Here is a 22,554-nt window from a genome sequence, read left to right as displayed (position 1 = left end):
ATACAGCTGAGGAGAGGACAGCCAAATTACGCAACATAACCCGAGATTAAGGCAAACAACCACAAAACATGGGTGAGGCACTGAACCTCAAACGGAGGCTTATGTAGGATTCCATTTGTCTATTCATCTCATCCTTGCCAAAAATACCTTGTTCCCATATTTCCTCCTTTTTGAACTAGGCCCTAGTACTTAACTTACACAGTCTTTGGCTTTAGGGGTGCAATTCAGCCGCCATCCCAGCACAAACACCTCTGTCACGCACCCAGCCCCTCAGCTTAACAGAACGAACCTGATCAGGTATCACCATGTCACCGGCCTCGGTGCTACAGGTTGCAGATTTCTAGTAGCTGTTGGCTGCCCGGCTTTTATACACTTTTGACCTGAGTCATCCTACTCTTTAATTAGACAGTGGCCAATACCTGCAAATGCAAGCTGTCTAGAAAAGAGAACAAGATGCAAATATAACCTGGAACAAGCTCTTACACCTAAAAGCTTTTAGATTAAATCAGGCTTTCATATAAAAATGCATGAGATTTCTTACATTCACTAACTTAGCTCATGTGGGAAGGAGGAGTTCACTTTGCATTCCCAGGAATCAGCTCTCTTCCTATTAGTGCTCTTAAGTTATTACGGATAACACACAAGTTCCTGGTTTGTATTGCTTTGGGCTGAAAAGCCAGGTTGCTAATGCTACCACTGAACAGCGTTGTCATCCAATTTCTGTTCACTGGCTATGCCACGTAGGACGTGAACCTACGGCACTGATCATATTAATGGCTTAGGCGTGCAAAGCTTTCTAGGCTATTATCTAAAGCAAAAGTGACAACTCCTATCTCAAATTTTCAAGTGCACTATATAAACAAAAATATCAACAGACACTACCTACCTGGAAAACATCATCTGTCTGGTTTGCAGAATTCAGAGTGCTGCGTCTCCATAGATTTTCTGTCCACTCTGTACAGAGAGGCTCTACGGATATCCACAGATAGAGCAGAGCATTCCTTGAGCATATCTCCACGAACCAGGAAAAACAAACTTGGAAAAAGAAAAATAAACCAGCAACTTAACGGTTTCCAAACACTGACTGTTTCTACAACTATATTGACCCAGGGTAAGAATCAACCCCAAAATACACATTAAGAAATGAATCCTCTCCTAGGAGGATCCAATCACTCTGTTGATCCAACCAGAAGAAGTTAGTTTGACTGAAGAAGATTCATAATCACGGAATACTTCAAGACAAAAGACTTACATTCAAGACAATGCTTGAAATGCCAATTATGATTAACCAAGTAACTCTGAACAGACTGCCCAAATAGTCACATGAAATTACTTTAAATTCAACAAGGGCTCAATTCTACCATAGAAACACGTCTAATCAGTATACCAATATCTTAATAAACGCTTCCCTGGAATGAAACATGGTCCTATTACAAACACCTGTTTCCTATATACAGGCACAACTGGCTAAGTCAGCTCAAATGGTGCACCAGCTCAGACTGACACGAAGACAGGGAAGCGGCTGGTGTTACGCAAGGAAGGTTAACTTACCTTTGAAGTACGAGGGTACAGCCTGGCTTTTCTCATTCAAGTCCTCCATTATCACAGCTTGTTACAGCTTCCCTTCCAAAGCACTAGGGTCTCAAGGAGGGATGTTTTGGAATTCATTAGATAAAGACATAACTAATTATTTAGTTAAAACCTCCCTAGTTAGCTGACGCATAGGTAGCTTTGGGTAACATTTTAACAATGCATTTTCACACACTGCTTTCACCGTGTATGACAATACGGCAGGTACTAAACCAGCAACGACATATAAACCAGTGCTGAATGTTAAGACATACCAGAAGTTTTAATTACTTTTAAAATTGTACAGATATGCATTTTACAGTACTGGTGAATCATTTCACATGAGCTCTTTATATACTCTTTCTGTTTCTTAAATTGCCACAAATATTGACCATAACTTCGGAAGTCACTCAGTGTGGTGAACTCTGAAAAGCCGCGTGCTATTAACCATGGCTACAGAACATGCCCGTCACAGTAAACGTCTCCAGCTGGGAGTCAGCCTCCTTTTCCTTAACTGCTTGTTCATTCTACAAGCAGGACCAGCAGCTAGTTTACTTCCTCAAAGCATGGTCAGGACAAGTTAACCTCATGTTCACTGGTCAGAACAGCAGTGACAGGGTGCAGGGTGACAGTTTCAGCAGGTAAAAAACTCGTTATTTACATGTTGAGCAAGCTGCCTTCCTTTCCACAGGAATATATTCTACAAATAAATGTTCAGGAGAAGTCACACATAAGTAGCTTATGCCAAACCCCAAAAAAAATACATTTTGTGTGTACAAATTTTAAAGCTTATTACAGGCATTGCAAATGTAGATAATTATATTAAGATATTTTCAATGGCATAGTTACACTTTAAAGTAAGAAACGGAATGTTATCAACAAGATCTATCCATTCATTAGTGTTGGTATTTGTACATATTTAATCCAAGTGTGCAGTATTTTTCTTCAAGTTTTCATGCAGAGGACCACACTGTAGTGCCCCCAATATTACACACAGGCTCAGATTAGGTAAAACAGTGACAAAACTTTCACCAACAAAATCGGCTCTTCTGATGATGCATATTTACTAATTAACACAGCATGTTGCTTTTACTCCACAGCAGTGAAGTTTCGCCCCGTCCCCCTTTTTTTCAGGGAAAAACAAGACAGATAGACAAAGTAACAGTAGAGTAGAATGGCTTTACTGAAACTTTGGGGAAACCTTGAAATCCACAAGTGTTTTTCACATTCTCTCCAATGAGCTTTTCCTTTTTCTAAAAAGTGTAACTTAACACTAAATATCCGGGGAGACCGCACAACACATCACACCAGATTTGCAGTAACTGAACACCTCCTGGACTTTCAGTCCATATTAGCAGTATTAACCATCCAGTTCAGAGGCACAGGAAAGCTAGAGCACAGTTTCGCAACTTGAACTTCTTTTTCCTTTTTCAGATGCAAACATCAGAATTCAGTCTTCAGGTTCTTGTCTTCCCACCCCAGCAGCACAGCAATCATCCCTCCCTCAGTTCACTCAGAGAACGTTGCTTTTCAGTAACTAAACAGATGTTGGTCTGTTTGGGGGCGGAGGGGTGGTCAAGACATTGGTCCTCCCAGTTCTCCACTAGACACTGGTTAAAATTTCCAGTTTCACACATAATTTTTATAGTAGTTTCCCTATCTAGCACACACTAAGTCTGGCATATTATACAAGACAGTATCTTACCTAACCCAATGATTTATACTACGTTTATTGATGTTAACTGTGCTTAGCTTAAAGTAATAAAAACATAAATAAAATAAATGGAAAGGGGACAACAAGGCTAGGAAGGCTATAAGCTAGACAGGGCAAAACTGCAACTTACGATGTGTGAAATGTGCTTTGCAGCTGGCTAAGTACACCCTCTAAATAGCTAAAGAACAAGTCAAAAAGCACATACTGGAAACAAACATTTTTTTAAAATTGTTTTTCTATATTCAAGTATTAGATAAATTATATAAGACAGTTTCTGAGATAGATGTTAGGCCAATGATCGATTTTAAAAACAAAATCAGTAGAAACATCATCCAGAAAAAAAAGGCTAGTTAAAATATAGATACATCAAGCTATGAAGCTTAAATTAGTGCAGATAATTTTATATTAAATCCAGATACCCAGAAATATACACAACAGAATCATCCAAGTTTCCATAAAAGTTTAGAAGGTAGATGATAAAATTGCACTTAATTCTGAATTAATTCAGATAGCAAGTCATTCCCATTCCTTGCTGATCAATTTATAAGAAAAAAGGAACCACCTTATCGAAGAGCTAATTGATCTTGTACATTCCTTTTCACTTTTCAACATTTGGTCATAAAGAAGGGCCACGCCGTTTCACTATCTGTCTTGATGATCAGAATCAGATATCCTTACATCTGATGAAGACAGATCTAATACAGGATTTACAAATCCGGCATATTCTGAATTGCCGTTATCATCCATTTCGGCGCTAACAAAGTCATTCTCCCACTCCAGTCCGTTAGAATCGTCAGAGGCTGAAGCTGGATTACTTCCTGTCTTCTTGCTATTAAATTTCAGTGCCGCCCGGAGTATGTCTTCTTCTGTTTTGGAGCGTTCTCTCATGGGAATCATTCTGTTCATGCCTGTGAGTTAAGACAGGTTTATGAGATACAATTCTGAGGGAAGTACCTTTATGTTTGTGCGAGAACATCAGAAAAAAACAATAAAAACATAATACTTTTTGTAGCAGGGCACAAACTATGCATCTGCCGTGCTCAGACAGCTCCAATCCACAATGCCATTTCAGTACTACCATTAGATAACGGTTACACACTACCGTTAGTAGTACATCATCGCGCCTAGGTCAGGACCTGGGCATTTCCTGTTAAGAACCCCCTAATTTGGCAACTTTTCAGTCAAGCTATGTAATCTTTTGTTACTACTCTTAGTAGGTTTTTTTAAGCCTTATACCCTTTCAAAACACTAGTTCTTCTCTACTTTATGTTCAGCCCCCGTATACCTTGGTCTACTAACAGTGAAAGTGAGGACTAGACCATAAATGACTATAGTTATTTAGAAAGATTACATTAAGCTAACACATGAGAGTGGGAGGACAACTCAATCTGTTAAAAATACAGAATGCAATTTTACCACTTCTTAAGCATGGTGCAGAACATAGAGTTCCCAGAACACCGTTTCTGCACTGGGGCTAATTATTCCCAATGTAAAATCCAGCATACTTCACCATACATGACCCTGCCCTAGCTTAATTTCCACTAGAACACTAATAGCTCTTGCCACACACTAGCTAACAGAAGATGTTGCATATTTCTGGGTAAATCTGTGAAAGTTAAGTCTTTCAAAACAGACTTCTGAACTAGACGTTTTAGCGTTCTTGACAGTGCTAAACATATAAACTACACACAGGCTGTCAAAAATACTCTATTCAAGGAAAAAAAAAAATGCTATGCATTGCCTAAAAAAAATCCAAGCTTATTTTTGGTGAGCTTTTCAAGAGTCAAGGTCTCAAAATCCTGGATTAACTTTGAAACAAAGACAAGAGCTTTTGTAGATTTACTGAAAAGATGTAATAACAAACAGCAGCAGCAATCAGAATAGTTGGGATACTCACCTGGAATGTAGACCTAAGTTTCCAGTAGAAATTACAATAAAAGTAATTAGGGTTTAAAGAAGTAAGGCTTGCCAAAATACTTCAGTCAGACTCCTGACCAAATTTCACATTTTCAAACTAACTGTTCCTTCTGCTACTGGCTCACAAGAGGGCAGCATTTCTTTACCATTAGTTCTGCTGTGAGTTTACATGTCAGTTCCACAAAATGCAGGAAAAGATATTTACTGAAGGATCCAAAGAAATTAATTCGTTTATTAGACAGATAACCATATTGATCAAAACAAGCAATTTTCTAGGTAAAAATAATTTACAGTTTAATCCTTACACACTTGACAGAAATTCTATCAGAATTCAGTTTTAAATCACTTTTCCTTTTCAAAATGACAAATATACAATCAACACGATTTAAACCATGAGTATTTTTAACTTGTAATTTCAGAATGAAATTGAATACCTTCTTCATCTTCCCACTCTAAATCTAATGAAGTGCTGTCGTCATTTCCACTCGTCGATTTGGTTTTGGTCATTAAGTCACAACTGCTCTCTGTGTTGGGCGTCAGCACTGTGGCATCAGATGAAAGTCCTATATAAAAAAAAAAGTTACTGGAAAAAGCACTTCATCCATCACTTCAAAGAGTACACAGCAGGTTTTTAATTGTCAAAATCACTGTGATATTACAAGAGGACATTTAGCAATACCGTCTAATTGGAACTATAGAGGAATTTAGTTAGCTATAAGCTAACTACAGACTGGACTTGTGTAAAGACTTGAAAAAAAAGAAAACAACAAAAAAAACCAACACTCCCTACAAAAGAACCCCAAACTACAAGCAGTGTTTTCCAAGAATTACCATCAGTCCTCTAACTTCTTAGTGACTAACACATACTGTCATCAAAACTTACGGATCTAAGTTCATAAAATTGTTCTCCTCTAAATTGTTAGTGAAATTTTTCAACATAGGCAGCCAAATCTTGGCTTGTGCTTCATTAGGAAAAAATAACCAACGGTATAGTTCTAATTATTTTGCTAAGACATTATGAAAAAAGCTATATACACACATATTTGCATCTTTTAATATACAGTTAGGCTTTACAGGAAAAGTTCACTGCATTGATATTGCCTCCAGAAAGATGGCTGGAAAGCCTCAGTAAAGTAAAATCCATGCACAGGACTTGCTTGCTTATAGAACTTGCCTTTGAGAACTCGAATGGCTGCAGCACAAGTTGCGTATGCTGTGCTTTTCAAACACTTGAAGCATCAAGGATTAGTTTCTCTAAAGATTTTTTTTAATACTTACACATATACACATTATATACATGTGTGTGTGGACATATAAAAATATAAATAAATGATGTTCATCTAGAAAAAGAAATAGCACTCCGTGCTCCTCAGAGTCAGCCAACATTTCAAGACATGACATGAGAAAAGGAAGACTTACTACTACTTCGGAAGGCTTCATATGGAAATTTTGTATTTCGTAAGAAAGAATCAACATCTTCCTCAGCCACAGAGCTGTAAGAACAATGCACATATTGTTTTTAGCTTTATAAACCTCTAAGGATGCTGTGACATGTTAATCCACATGCCTCCCCACCCAGTTCCAAGCTATAAAGCATATACACCTTCAACCAAAACCTTTATTAAATGATCTACAAAATGCCTTTCCATTCCTCATCACATGCTCTCCCACTCTGAGCTTTTGCTCAATTTTTAGTAGTATTTTCAGTTAAAAATGAATTACTTCTGGCACAGAACAACTCTTTCCCCTCTCATCCTTTGTCACTTCAGCTAATGCCCCCTTAATTTTAAATTCCTTCTTGAACTAATATAGTCAAATTCTGCTACTGCAGTCCTTTGTTTCTATAATCTCTCTTGTTCCTACTCATGCCATAAAACCTCTATTTTCACAGCTCTTTTTCTAACTGCACATCCCTAACTGCAAATCCCTCCTATTTTCCTTGTCTCCCATTCAAAAACAGGTGTTTGAGCTTAGAGTTAGTTTCTTTTTTTTCCTCCCCAAGACTGAACACAGAAGGTGGGAGTGAAGAGAATTAAATGAATACTACTACTGAAAAAACAGGCAGACTATGTAAATCATTTGATTAGCTTGTATTTCTACTGAGCATTTCAAATAAGGTTCTGAATAATAAAAATATTTTTATATAAGCCGAGATTTTACATATAAACACCTTGTAAATATAGACCACTAGATTTTATCTGTGCATATATATATATATGTGTATATATATATATGCAAGTAGCTGGGAGTAGGTTCAATTTTGCATGTATCAGACTAATAACTACAGTGAAAACCAGAACAAATGCAATCTACCCTCTAATTTTGCAGACTAATGGTAACTAGTTTGCATTCAGTAACTATTTGGTGTTAAGGAAACAGCAATCAATGAGAACAGCTGACTTAAAAATACTGAGTATGCAAGGTTAGGAAAACTTTTTTTTTGTGAAGGACAGATGAGAGACAGGAGTAAACACCATCATGGCTCTCAATTATCATTAATAAAATTGTGTATCTTACCTTTGATATTCTCCGTTATTAACGGCATGCGCTCTCTGTGTTATCCTTTGCTGTCTACGTTGCTATTGAAAGAAGTAGAGTGCATTCAGCTTTTTCAACAATTGCTTGGAGTGACATACTCAATACACTAAGCATTCCCTTAACTGCGACATTAGGAGTACTGTCCTAATCCTTGCAGCAGTCTAAGTACCAGTCAGGAAAAGACTTGATTTCCATTCAAAGAAAGATCAAATTTAATTATACTGAAGAGACTGTTACATGCAAGTATTGTTCTTAACCTCAGAAATCTCTCCATTTAAAATAAGGTAGTTTGGTGAATAAAGCCCTCAACATTTTCATTTTATTTTATGCACACACAAAGAAGAGGCATCCATTTGTCTAGAAACATGTGAACACCACCTCATTCACGATTGCATCTCTCCTCTCCTCTGTTGTCTTAAACCATAGGTATCTCCAACACACAACTAACACCTGGGTTACATTTGATTTGTTTTGCTTTGTGTGCAAAAACAGTCAGCCTACCATCCATTTAAAAAGAAATATTTCCCACAAGTGCTTTTACGCTTGTACAAAGCAAAGCTGCCCCCTTCTCTGGATGTCTGTATCGGCACCAAGCGCTTCATTTATATTAATAAGAGCTTTGTCATCTTGCTGGGCCAAGCTTCTGCACTCTGAAGGCAGAAAGCTTTCATGGTATCACCAGGCAAGAACAGAATGAAAAATTCAAAACGCAAGCCATAAATGCACTTATTTTCTAGTTACAAGAGGAACAACAAGGAAGTACGGTTCTGCTTATGTTTTAGGGTTTAAACAGCTTAAGTTGTCTCAAGTTTCTTTTCCCTGCCTTGAAAAAAATCCGAGCATAAAAACTGGGCACATCAACTATGTGAATAAAGATAAATCAGTATGAAGCAGTAATTGTTCACTGCCTATGACAAAGACTGAGATAAAAATGAACGAGTTAATTTTATAGACAAGTCTGATGTATCTAGCTACTGTATTTTCTGAAGAATCTATTTTCAGCTTTAATGGATATGTTCCTGCAGAAGAAAAGCAGGGATGAATAAACCAGAATTTTTAATGTCAACTTGAACTTCATCTAAGCATCACTCCTTGCTCGGTAAACGGTCTTGCGAGATAACTGCATTGGATCACTTAGTATTTTTCAATTCCGCAACGGCTATGGCTTTGTTTCTTGGCACACTTTCCATCTCGAGAATTTAAATAAGTATCAGAATAAGTAGATTGAAACCAGTAAGGAAATGGGAGGTGTAGAAGAAGCAAAAATATCACTTAATGGTGGTTATAGGTGAGAAGACTTCAGTACGCAGAAAGAGACAGGAATTTGTCACTAACATAGTTAACAAGTCTGTAAAAATGTTACTGACATAGGCAACAATTTTCTTTTAAGATTCCCATACCCACCTAATATCAAATTTAAATTATCTACCCATTTTGCCAGGTCACATACAAATATCTAGCACTGTAAGTTCCAGGATACACATATATTAAAATTCTCTGCTGTTACAAAACCTGACATTTACTACGGCAACATCAGCATGCCAAATGAGTTTCAAAGAGATGCCACACCTGCAGTGAAAAAGCCATTTTCTCATTTGGAAGACTTATGCCCACAAACAGCGAAGAGATGAGTTATGTATTCAAAAATGGCTTCCAGGTTATTTAGAAAGGTTAAATGCTTGGTGGGTATCTACACAAAAAGGCTTCCTTAGAAATCCTTACAATCCTTATGGGTTGAGGATGGGGAGGGACTGGTCTGTAGAGGGGATAAGTGGTACTAATTTTAAAAGAGAAGGAAATAAAAATCTCTGTAATGCATTCTATTTTTGGTCCTGACTCTAAGAGGTGCCTATTAAAACACCGAATGACAACAAAAATACCTTTTCCAGCATTGAACTTGTACAAAAATCAGTTAAAGCCATGAAAAATCTACTTTTGCTAACTTTATATAGACCAAAAATGTTTTAAAAAGGCAGGCAAGAGGGGGTCAGAAAGCATTAACCCTCCCATACCACATGACAAGAGCATAGAGCAAGAAATGTGCAATGAGACCTATACTTAGCAACATAAATATTAGATCAAAACTCCGTCATCACTATTAGTCTGAAAGTAACAACTTTCAATTCCCTGTCTTCTGAATATAGACAATACATTAAGGTTAAAGATTTCCCCTATGCCTATGGTAGATTTCCAATTTTTTCCATTAGTCTAAATCTGAAATTTTGAAGAATTATTTCTAATTGAACACATATCACATGTCTAGTAGACTGTTTCCTTGAACATGCTACAACTGCAGCCACACACATTACGGATGGATGGACAGACAGTAAGAAGTGAAATTGTTCTTTTTAACATACACATTTCTGGCAACTGGAAATTTGTGTGAGAACACATACTTTGATAGCTTATTAACACAGTGAAAATATTAAATGCATTAATAATAAGTAACTCTGAACTGCGACATGAAAACCACCAGTAATAAAAGCTATTGGGATATAGAACAGCATCTGTTTTTGAAAAGGCAGGAAAACAAAACATGGCTTTTGTTTTGCTTGACCCAACTCCAAAAGCATGGACACCAGACACCTGAAAATAGGCACAGATACATTAAATAAGCAAAGACTATACTGTTAAGTCATTACTGGACTTTGGCTACTACACATACAAATGACAAAGGTGACAGAACAGCTCAGGTTGGAAGGGACCTCAGGAGGTCATCTAGTCCAACCTCCTGCTCCAGGCAGGGTCAACAGTAAATTCAGATGACTTGGAAGCACCTATCTTCACGTTAACACAAACCACAGAGATACAGGAACAATCAATACACAATGCACAAATATAAGAAGTACACTTTACAAGTCTAAGTGATGTCATAATGTGTGCTTAATTTCAGGGGTTTTTAACTAGAAAACCATCACACATCACTTTACATTGAAGATCAGTAACTTCCAGACCATGTAAGAAGTCTGTTAAGCTAATTATATATTTAAATAATGTATCTCGTTCAAAATCTATACTCAGCAACATAAGCTGCTTCAAACAATTCTGATCATTTTCAGCTGTTCCAGTCAGCTGTACTTTCAAATCGGGTCATTCTTTCTCTACTGGAATTTACAAGCCAAAGCAATTTCCTCATTACATTTCCTGAGATGTCAAGGGTATTAGGAAAGTCTGCATACATAGAAACAGAACAGAAGCTCTGATATATATTGGGGTCTTTTTTTCCCCTCACCTCCAAGAGCTTTTTCTGCTTTGCTGCCCTGGCTGCTTCACGTTGTGCAGCATATAAAGCCTCCTCTTCTATTCTTAACTTCTCCTCTTGTAAGGCTAACTGTATATGAACAAAATAGTAATGGTTAACAAAAGCAGAACCTATCTATCTTCCTATGAATAAAGCCATAAGTTAAATAAAACAAAAGAAGAGCTACTAGAAAATAAAAATAAAATAAAATTGACTACAGCTAAAACAATTCCCATCTTTAACTGAATCTAACCGCTTCCCCCCACCAAACATCCCAAGAAATTCAGATAACTCAACATTATCCTATTGAATAAACATCATTACTAGTAAACTGCTGTAAATGCATCTTGCATTTTATCATGAATTGCACAGTGAAGGACTTAAATCTTTTCAGTTGCATCTTTCATTAGTACTTTATTAAAAATCATTCTCAATTTCTATCTTGTAGTCCACATCACATTCCATTAATTGCTGCAACACACTGCAACAACACGACAAATTATTTTTTTTCCTTAAGAAAAGCTCTGGAAAAAATCAAGAAAAGTTGAATCACGTATACTCCCCATTTTGCCTTTTGTGTAAAAAAAAAGTTTTACTTTAACTGATCTCAGAGAGTCAGTCTATTCATTCAGTGCTTCAGCTAAGAGGCTATCAAAAAGCAGCCATCTCTGATACCAGCTTAAATGCACAGCAATCTCTTTGTGCATCTTGTAAACTAAAAAAAATACCAACTGATGAACAAAACCCAATTGTTTCGTTAATGCAAATGGAATCTCCTTGTGTTCTTGGTTGGTCTTAACTACCGTACAAGAAAAACTATCCATACCATACTAGTCATTGAAACCGCTTACCTCGGACTGAAGTTTCAAATCAACAACTCTCTGCTTTTCAGCAATGGAGTCGTAATGTCTGTCTTTCAAGTCAGCAATTTCTTCCTCAGTCAGAGGTCTAAAAGCACAGGAGAAACACAAAAAAGACTTCATTTATTTTTTATGCACGACAACCCTAATGTACACTTAAACATATCCGTACAGCCTTTCTTGACTGGTCCTTTAATGTCAATTCAACAAGCTGTGCTTTTGGCCCGCTCCCCCTGAGAACAGAGCTCCAAAGTTCCAGTTCACTCAAGACAACACTGTCTCTCCTTACACTTACAAAAGATTTTTTTGTTTTTTATAAAAAGCATATTTTCAAAAGATTGTTTGCTAACAGAACTATCGGAATAGAATGGTTAATATCATTGCAGTGTAAATACCACTTTTTCTTACTGGTTTTGGTCTCTGAATTGTAAATTGTTCCCCTTTCACACCTTTTCCCTACTTTATGTCTGCTTTTATGCATCTAACAAACAAGAACACAAAAGCATGATAATAATTACAACGTTGGCTGTATCACTTCTTTGGGACCACTGAAAGGGAACAACATTTTGCGAACTATCAAACTTAAATACAAAATGTCCATAATTAGACGACCAAAGCATACACTTCAGTGCTTTCATACGTTTCCAGAGACCAGACCTCTAAGTTTCTACTGCTTATGTAAATACTAACACGCGCACGAAAATTTTCTGACAACTGAAGAGACAGAAAGGGTTGTGACAAAAATTCTGAACAATTTAATAGTCACAGTGAGAAAGCAGAGGGAAAGAGAGATCCTGAATCTTGAAGTCTCACCTGTGATTGCTTCCTGGGCTTTCCCCCTAATAAAAAAAAAAAAAAAGTCAGTTTTTTAGAATCCCATCAATCAGTTTTAAGATGGCGAAAAAACCAATATGAAATCATATATTGGTTTTACAGTCGGGGGAGGAAATCCCTTGTTTTAAACTGGAATCTAAAAAAAAAAAAATCTTGTCATGCAACTCAAGTGCCTAAGCAAAGCAAATAGGTATGTCCAACTCAAAACAAATATTTTGGTGGTGTATTTCAGGAACCAAACTATTAGTCCTCATGTTTTTAAATACAAGGAAGAGTATTAAAAATGTGGTATGCATGCTGCTTATTATAAAGATGTATTTAATTTATAAGAGTGAAGTTTTAAGACCAACTCCTGTTTTTCTCAAGTACTGTTTAGCCAGTTTACCCATAATTGTAAAGGCAGAGGACTCCCACAACTTACTTTCACAGAGCAAACCAATTCCATATATGCTCTCAGACAGCATTTGCTGAGTCTTATACAAGAGTTATACAACAAGCAAGTTCTCCTTCAAATCTTCCCCCCCTCCTTTTTCCCTCCCTCTTTCTTCTTTTATTTTTGCCTTCCTGAAGTTCATAGCGCTCTCTTCCTAAAAGGGTTACTTCCCATACTCCCCTCAGCCAGTCTTCCCTTCTCTTAGGTCTTAATCTCTCCCCAAATATTAAATATTCATTCCTAGAGCAAGCAAAACTCAAAAGGAAAAACACTTTACAGGTTAAGCCTATCACATAGCATTAAGTGGGAGGAAGATACAGATCTCGGAACAGTTTTTAAGGATTGTACTACCAGGTTTCATGTTATGATCCAAGTACCTACCTCATCACTTTCCACTAGGTTCTCAAACTGCAGAGAAAAATAAACAAACAATCTTTACAATTCAACATAACAACTCACTAAACACATACAGCAAATATAATTACATATTTAATCTGTCTTGTAAAAACACTTCTCCAGTGATAACAGTGGGACCGTAGCACCACTTATGGAAGCCTCTACTTTCAGATAAAATATTACTTCCAGAGTAGAACCCATCTTCTTACCAATGTTTCTTTTCTTAAAGATAAAATTCTCCTAAAAGGAGAAAAGCCAAAATGAAAAAAAACATTCATGTATTTCACTACAACTTACATGAGGACCCTGATAAAAAAAACAAGATCTCATTAGCTTATAAGATTGCTAGTAATTCTGTTAATCTGTCCTGGTTCCAGCTAGGATACAGTTCATTGTCACCTGAGCTAGGAGAGGAGCTGGAGGCACCTGTGGCTGGGGGACACAGCTGGGATAGTTTACTAACTACCCAACAGCTGGGATGGGTTCCCCAAATTAGCCCAAGGGCCAGTCCATACCACGTGACACCATGCTCAGCATATGAAGTGGGGACAGGGCTGATGGGCAGGTTTTTGCTACTCAGGAGATAGCTGGGCATGGGGATCCACCACAGGCAGGAGGGAAAAAAAAAAAAAAAAAATCACTCCCACTGGTGAAAGAAGCAATAGGCAGACTTTAGACTGCTCTGGTGCTGAGTATCAGATCACAACAGATACTTGTCTTCTTTCCAAATGACAGGTTAAGTGAGATGAAGTATTAATGTTCTGGGGTGCTATAAGAACCACTATCTTGCCACCCAGTGCAGCATCTGGAATAACTCACAATACTTCAGTGCACAGAAACTGCAAGAGGTGATAGAGGTATTGCTAGAATTTAGCTTTTTTCCACTTTAAAAAAAAAAAAAAAATCACTAGAAATGTAAGCACTCACCTCTATAGTGAAGTGTTCTCCTGTTGAACACGTTCTAAAATACTTGGATCTGGAAAAATAAGTCTACAGTTACACTACAGAATACTCTCTAACTCACAGCAGAAGGAAAACAAGCCTGATGATTTTCAATAGCTTTTGAAATACATTAAGTATTTAAAAAAAAAAAATTAAATCTTCATGTATTAAATACATTTACTTGTTAACCTGCACTCTGCATCACTACCACAGCTGAAAGATGCAAAAGCATGTAGATATCTTCTATAGAACAGGAGGAAACACCAACACCCTCAAATAATAAATGAGTTACCAGGATGCTAGACTTGTTATTTACAGGCATTTAGTGTATTCTGCAATACCTTAAATAAATTTTTCTCAAAAAACATTATTCCAGCCAATTTCTGAAAATGCTCACCATGGCACTTCCCTCTTTACCAGCATCACATCTTGTACAACAACAGCGTTAAGCAATACCTGTCCCTGCTCTTTGCAGGGGGGTTGGACTAGGTGACCTTTAAAGGTTCCCTTCCAACCCAAACTATTCTCTGATTCTACGATTTTGACAGCTTGGCACAGCTAGAAGGTCGGACCATCGAGAAAAATGTCTCCAAACAGGTCAAGACAATGCTTTTCAACTAGAAAAAAGATACTTGCAGTGTGCAATTTTATACAGGGAACCAGTCTCCTCCTTGATTCCTTAACTGTCTTAACACTGTCCTCTATAGAAAACAACACAGTATTAAGTTACCAGAATGTATTTTAGCTAGTGAATGAGGTTTGGCTATCATCCAAAACAACATCCACACGTACACTGGCGCCTCAGCACAACACCCATTTCATCGAACTGTTTTCAAAGAACAGGGTTTCCAGTTGCAAGTGCTGACTGATACCAAGAATAAACCCAGGGCTTCAGGCATTTCTATGTTGGCACAAAAGAAGTTTCTGTACTTGCAACCAACACCTCCTTCTACTGTACTAAAAGCAACGCACCAGCCAAAATCTGAATTTTTTTAATCAGATAGTGTATTTCATCTCCATCACGTTTTTGGCAACTTGTTGCGGAACCTTCCCTCCTGTACAGCAGCATACCTCGCCGTGCATAGCTGCCACTGAAGAACAGCTTCCAGCTGATTCACTGCTATGACACCAGAGATGAAAGCCACTGCAATTCATGCACTACATCGCAAGTATAATCGGGACACGTGGCAGGAACACTTCAAGTAATTTCACTGCTACCTCCATGTAACACTTGGGTGTGCAGCAGCCAATACCATTAAGAACCTAATTTAATACAACAGTCACAGGAAATTGTCTCAGGACTAGCCCTGTTAACAGAAGTGCAATTCCAGTTCACGGCGTCAAGCGCTAACTTAAATTACGCTCAACTTGGCAAACACATAACTGCTAGAAGATTCGTTGCAAGAACGGACCAGTAAATATACAGAAAAGTGAGACAATGCAGTGCAAATTCACTAAATGTAGTGACAAATAGCCTGACAGCAACGACACTTCAGGAAAGACCTACGCTTTCCGCTACCTGCTGAACTGGGACTCAACAACAGCAGACCTAATCCTGTGCAGGGTTTGAGCCATCAAATCCCAGAGCAACTACAGAAGACTGAGGTCATTACGGACAGACATGGAAGACCCATCAACTTCACACCCCCACACAACAAGTTCAATTGAAATAAAAGAGTAACCTATTAAAATGCTTACAGCTTTTATTGTTCTCCTTTAAGCTCTACTATTTCTTTATCTTCTAAAACAGACCTGAGAAACATTTAGGTTTGATAGGCACTAGAGAAAACAGTTCAGCTAACAGGCCACAGGACCTAGAGAGACTGTCAGATCAGTCTTCAAAGATGGAAAGCTATCAGAGACTAACTTTTCAGCACTCCATACATATATATGCTTTATTATCCTTCTAAGCAAAGTCACATTATAATCTTCTATTAAAAAAAAAAAAACCACCAAATTTATACAGATTATGCGTGGGGAAAAGAAGACACTAAAAATGGACATTTCATCTATTAAAACCAGGGCATGAGTTAAAATTACTTTTTCCACACTAGACCAAAAGAATTGTTTCAGTTTTTCTACATTATAACCCCTCTCAAGCTAACCAAACAAATACCCTAGAGTCAAATTATATTTGTTCTTCTTTCCCATACCCACCTTCTTCTTTTAAACACTCCTCTAGGAGTAAAGAGGAATGCTTATGGTCCAATATACTGACTAATTAGCTATGAACTACTTTCTAATTATGGCTGCAGCTTGTAGTACTTTGAGCAAAAACCATTTCAGCTGAAGCATAAGGACAACCACTTAAAAAAAAAAATAAATTACCACTGAAAGTTTGTATTTTTACAGAAAGTTAAACTTATGCTACACTAAAGAAGGTTTTGGTGTTTCATTTCTCTCTACACATGCTCCACACAAACTCTAAAATCATTGCAGCAATTAATACATAAATCTCAAAGATTTTAAGCACAATTCCAAGCAAAGACAATTTATAATCTTGCAGGATACTCAAACACTTGATGAAAACTGTTAACTTAACTATTTAATTCTGAGTTTACATGGAGCATCTGAGAATAATGAAGCACTAATTGGAGGGGGGGCAGAATCTGAGTGAATAAAATTATCACAATTAACTTGATAAGCTACAATATTACATTATGCTGCTCCAGAAGTAGCCAAATCTGCAGAATTTGGTAGCAATCTAACTTAAGAACTTGCAAAATTTTTAAGACACATTCTGCAGTCTTGCTTTAACGCAATTCCCTGCCCTTCCCACCAAGCAGTGGAAGGAAAATACCTAAATTGCTCCAACACTGTTGTGTAAAGTACCAGCACACCCAGCAAACGAAGATGATCTCAGACACGTGCCAGCTCTCTGCAAGAAGTAGCACTGATGATCTTTTTTTCATAAAGCCATCCCCATATACGATATTCCAGGTTCAGGCTCAAGAGCCAACCCAAAGAGCTGCAGCCCCTTCAGCTGGAAGAGCGCGTTTTTTGCATTATCATTTCATTTTCCTAAGACTTTCCCCACAGGCTGTGCAACAGCTGAAGAGATGTACGTTTAACATTGCAACAGCAGAGTAAGACTTATTTCACTGGTAAGGACAGTCTGGTATTGGTCTAACAGCAGCAGTACATGCCTGTATGAATAGCTAAGCCGTCACGGAAAAGTTCTCCTTTGAGAGTATGCTCATGAAAATTTCTTCATTAATTCCCTGCCATTTAAGAGAACAGCATTCCTCATAATTCTGTGCATCGGTATTCACATTTGCCGTTCTAAAACCCAAGCAATCAGTAAGCCGGTAGTTGCATGAAAGGCACCAAAACACACGATGAAGTCTGGTGAGTAAGTCAGTAACTCCAGCAACCATCTGCTGAAAACCACTTGGAGACAACCAAACCGTGTGGCAGGAAACTAACAAACAATGCTTCGTGAACCAAACATGCCCCAAAACCAAGTAGGAGAACCCATGACACTGTAAACACCAATGAATATACAAAAAGGGTAACAGAGTATTGCAAACAAACAAGAAAAAAAAAGAACACAAAGGATAAAACCAACAAAATCTACAGGTAATAGTCACTTTACACTAAAGGAAAAGATAAACGATAACTAGAATTTGCTGTTACAGCCAAGACCATCTTGTATCTTTTAGGACTCTGTCTCCTATCCAGTGCTCCTAAGATAGTTAATAAGTCAGTTAAAAGTAGTTGGAGGGAGAAAATAGAAGACCAAAGAGACCCCACAACCAAAGCAATCATTTAAAGGATAAGTACATACTGCCAGAGACTTATTGTCACTTCCTCCAACTGCTAAAAAAAAGGGTATTCACCTCTGAGCTGAGACTCAGCAAAAAAAAAAAAAAAAAAAAAAAATAAAACCACACATGTGAAAGAAGAAGCTTTTAAGTATTACCTTTTTTGCTCAAGAGTGTAACACAACAAACAGATAGTTAAGTGCACGCCATCAAGGCATTTCAGATGTCCTCACACCCTCTGCTAGCGAGTACTGAGAATACAAGCAGGTATTCTCCACACTGTCCCTGTCTTTCACTCATTTCTCCGAAAAGTATTCCTAGAAGGTCTTCAGAACAAGCAGAACATCAGACTTGCCTGCTAGAGGTGATGCCAAATAAGAGGCCATGAGTTTGCAACAGGTAAAATGCTCAGCATACCTGTCTAGAGTGACTTCAATTCTAATACGTCAGTCAAAAATAAGTGATACATAAGTACCAAATAGTGGTAAGTATATGGAAAAAAAATCAAGTTCCTGTACAGGTAATGTATCCTTCCCCTGTGTGTACACCAGGTGTTGCAGAACAAGACACAATTACGCATTTCCAAGATAGCTGAAAGTTTATTTGGACCACTTTGCTCCCAGTCTTCCCTAAAAGTCACCCTTTATCCCAGCAGAGCCTCAGCCTCTGACTCACAGAGATACAAGACAGCATTCCAGAAAACACGGTGTTTTACTACCTTAGCACAAACACAGCAGCCTGACCTGAAAAACCTTTTTAAGCTGCTCCCTCCGGGAAAAAAAAAAAAAAAAAACACAACCCTAGAACCGGGCTAAGGAGTGAGGATGTCCCCACAGCCAGTTTTCCTAAACCACCCCCGGAAGCGTTTTACTCTCAGCCCTGCGGACTGCACCGAGCCGAGCAACCTTTCGACTGCGTTTCATCAGCTCCAACTCTCCAGGCAGACACGACATTGGGTTTTATGGTTGTTGGTTTTTTTTTTTTCCTTTCTCTTTCCTCTCCTCAATCCATCCTGCGGTGAGGAGGGGACAGCCCGGCCTCACTCGGACCCTGTGTCAGGCGCCCATCTCCCTTCCACTCCCCGCCCTTCACACCCCGCGTCCCGCCGTCCCAGCCCCGGGAGCGGGGGACGGAGACCCGCCACACCGCCTCACCTCCCGCCGAAGAGGGAAATAAAGGCGGAGCGGGGCGGGCAGAGCAGTTCCCCGCCCCAGGGAGGGGAAAAGCGGGGGGAACCCGCGGTTCCTGCTCACCCTCCGCCGCGCTGGAGCCGGCCGCCTTCCCTCCGCACGAAGAACCCGCAGCACCACCGCGCCCAGCAGTTCCCCATCGCATCCTGGGCGACCCCTCCTCTTGCCTTCCAGGCGGGTTCAAACCGCCCCCGCCGTGCAGGAGAGAAAGGCGGGAGCTGGCGGGAGGAAGAGGAGGAGGAAGGGGGCAACCGCTGACCCTGGGAAACAAAGGGGCGGGCGGAGGCGCGGCGCCCACGGCCTCATGGCGGCGGCCGCTGCGCAGAGGCGGGCGCCGCATGCCCCGAGCGCGCGCCCCGCCCCTTCCCGCCCAGCTGAGGGGCGGGAAAACCGGCCCGGCTCAAAACGCCGGGCGGCGGGAAGGGGGCGGCCGCCATTCCGGCCAAATTTGGGGTTTTTTGGGGGCTTTTTTTCCTTCAGGATCGCCGCTGAAGAGGTTTATTTCCCTTCCCGGTGTCGTCTCAAGGAAAGAAGCATACCAGCAAGGTGAAACTGTCATGGAAAGAAAGCACTGACATCTCTTGATCTACTCTATTACCATCACTGCATACCACAGGTGTGATTTTATTTATATTTTTCTATTATTTTCTCGTCTGTTTTGTGCAATGAAGAGAAATAGGGTATACTGTGAAATCCTCTATCTTGGCGCATGATCACTGCAGCTTGAAAGCTGTACCTGAACAAAAATTCCGTAGTTACAAAAAAACCAAAGCCCACCATTGTAATTCCAGCCCTGGTTCAGGGCACCAGACTGCTTCATCCCTAACTTTTCCAAGTCGGTGGATACTTTACTGTCAAAATTATTAGGTAACCACTTTGAGTGACTCATCCAAAACCCAGTATCTAAACAACAAGGGCTCCTATTATTTGTTTTCCTGAGGTTTAACTACAAGAACTATGAAGGGTGATTCTGGCAGATACCACAATGTCTGAAAACTCTGGGAAAACAAACAAACAAAAAAAAAATCAGCACTGACACCGCATTTGATGTTCTCTAGATGAATGTTTTTGAGAGCTACAGCAAGACAAACGCGATGTGGAAGGCACACAGCACAGCCAGGTTATTTGGTATAAAAACTAAACAATATATAAAAGAAATGCCATTTGAATTGAAACATTCAAATAGTTTCATTTTCATTTCAAAAGGAAATTATCCAGTTATTCATTGGTTTAGCTACAGGGCTGTGTTCACTGTAAGACTATCAACTTAATGCTTAGAAAAAGAAGCTCTTCTAGCTGTTGACTTTAGAATTCTTCTGCTTATTTCTCCTTAACCTGGAGGATGTCTTTTTCTGTAGTCATGGAAGATCAGAAGAGCTCATAGTAGCCTGCATTTAAAAGAAGAAAAATATTCCAAGGTTCCAAGGGCCAATATGAAGAAGCATCACCGGTAATGACGCTTTTGAGGAGAGGAATCCAGTTCAAGGCCCCTGTTGGCTATAGGCATCGCACTATAAGGGGGGAAAAAGGGGTTTCCCTCAAATTATCAAGATGGAACTCCATCAATGCCGTTCAGATACCAACAGGCTGTCAGACATATCTGGAGCACAGGTACTACATGGCATAGCGAGATATCTCACTCGTCCTTCACCATCTTTGATGTCTCTGCCTTTAAATTACATCGCCACACTGACACACATCATCATGAGTTAACAGGGATGTTATTTACATAAAGATCACTCCAAAAATGAACCCCAAAGCAACCTGTAGCCAAAAGAAATCCTTGGCATCTTTAAGTTAGCTGCTGATGGTAAAAACCAGCGTTATTCACGCAGCAGCAAGGCGGCTGAAATGTCTGATGAATACAGATCCCATTGATACTGGATACTGTCTATGAGTGAGAAAGGCTGGTTCCCCGTGTTGTTTGCTATGATTAAAAATAAAATAAAATTGAAGAACCATCTGCACTGACAAAGTGAGGCTTTGAAGTCTGCCGTGCACGAGTGGTTGTGCTTTGTGCCTTTCATTTGAGGAAGCCAGGAGTGGTATCTCAGCCGTGGAAGAGTTAACTGGTTGCCAAGTTAGTTAGCTATTAACGGTGCTGAACAGATTCTGGGACCCAGAGAAGGCACTTGCTGCAATATTGACGAGCAGAAGAAGGTGGGAGGAATGTAATAAATTAATGCCAACTGAGCTCTAATTTTTTTTTTTTTTCCTGGAAATATGAGGTCAGCCTCGAAAGGTGCATTACGGTGATTGCTTATAGGAAGTGAGAATGAGGGTGAAAGAAAAAAACCCAACCAGAAATTAATTACAAAGGGTGACGCATATGGACATGACTCAAGAGAAATATGATAAAGCTTTCAGAAAGCACTGTTGGAATATAGGATGCCTCATGATGCCTCATGCCATCCAGAGGGACCTGGACAGGCTGGAGAGGTGGGCCCGTGCCAGCCTCATGAAGTTCAACCAGGCCAAGTGCAAGGTCCTGCACCTGGGTCAGGGCAATCCCAGGCACAAATCCAGGCTGGGCGGAGAATGGATTGAGAGCAGCCCTGAGGAGAAAGACCTGGGAGTGTTGGTAGACGAGAGGTTCAACATGAGCGGGCAATGCGCCCTTGCGGCCCAGAAGGCCAACCGCATCCTGGGCTGCATCAAGAGGAGCGTGGCGAGCAGGTCGAGGGAGGTGATTCTGCCCCTCTACTCTGCCCTGGTGAGACCCCACCTGGAGTACTGCGTCCAGTTCTGGAGTCCCCAACACAAGAAGGACATGGACCAGTTGGAGAAGGTCCAGAGGAGGGCGACGAAGATGATAAAAGGGCTGGAGCACCTCTCGTATGAGGACAGGCTGAGAGAGTTGGGGCTGTTCAGCCTGGAGAAGAGGAGGCTCCGGGGAGACCTGATAGCGGTCTTCCAATACCTCAAGGGGGCCTACAGGAAAGATGGGGAGAAGCTGTTCAGTAGGGCCTGTTGTGATAGAACAAGGGGTAATGGGTTTAAATTAGAAGGAGGTAGGTTTAGATTAGATATGAGAAAAAAATTTTTTTACAATGAGAGTTGTAGAGCACTGGAACAGGTTGCCCAGAGAGGTGGTGGATGCCCCATCCCTGGAATCGTTCAAGGCCAGGCTGGATGGGGCTCTGAGCAACCTGATCT

General features: G+C 39.6%; 1 protein-coding gene and 1 long non-coding RNA gene across 2 annotated transcripts; one reads left to right on the top strand and one right to left on the bottom strand.

The window, feature by feature from the left end:
• Positions 1–1,827: 1,827 nt before the first annotated feature.
• AP1AR (adaptor related protein complex 1 associated regulatory protein) lies at positions 1,828–19,705 on the bottom strand. The gene is made up of 10 exons (XM_086747613.1): positions 19,462–19,705; positions 14,430–14,478; positions 13,488–13,514; positions 12,653–12,678; positions 11,831–11,927; positions 10,971–11,069; positions 7,718–7,779; positions 6,620–6,693; positions 5,635–5,763; positions 1,828–4,191 (listed from the first exon to the last, which is right to left on the bottom strand). Exons 1-10 carry the CDS (start codon positions 19,536–19,538, stop codon positions 3,926–3,928), a joined length of 906 nt encoding a protein of 301 aa, XP_086603739.1. The 5' UTR covers positions 19,539–19,705; the 3' UTR covers positions 1,828–3,925.
• A 184-nt stretch (positions 19,706–19,889) lies between these two features.
• LOC147600764 (uncharacterized) lies at positions 19,890–21,359 on the top strand. Its single transcript, XR_015258540.1, has 2 exons — positions 19,890–20,014; positions 20,757–21,359. It is a non-coding gene; the product is annotated as an uncharacterized LOC147600764 (long non-coding RNA).
• The last annotated feature ends 1,195 nt before the right edge of the window (positions 21,360–22,554 follow it).

Source organism: Chlamydotis macqueenii, chromosome 4 (assembly GCF_036417535.1).
Source record: "Chlamydotis macqueenii isolate bChlMac1 chromosome 4, bChlMac1.mat, whole genome shotgun sequence".
NCBI classification, from domain to species: domain Eukaryota; kingdom Metazoa; phylum Chordata; class Aves; order Otidiformes; family Otididae; genus Chlamydotis; species Chlamydotis macqueenii.
This window is presented reverse-complemented; position numbering and strand designations above follow the sequence as displayed.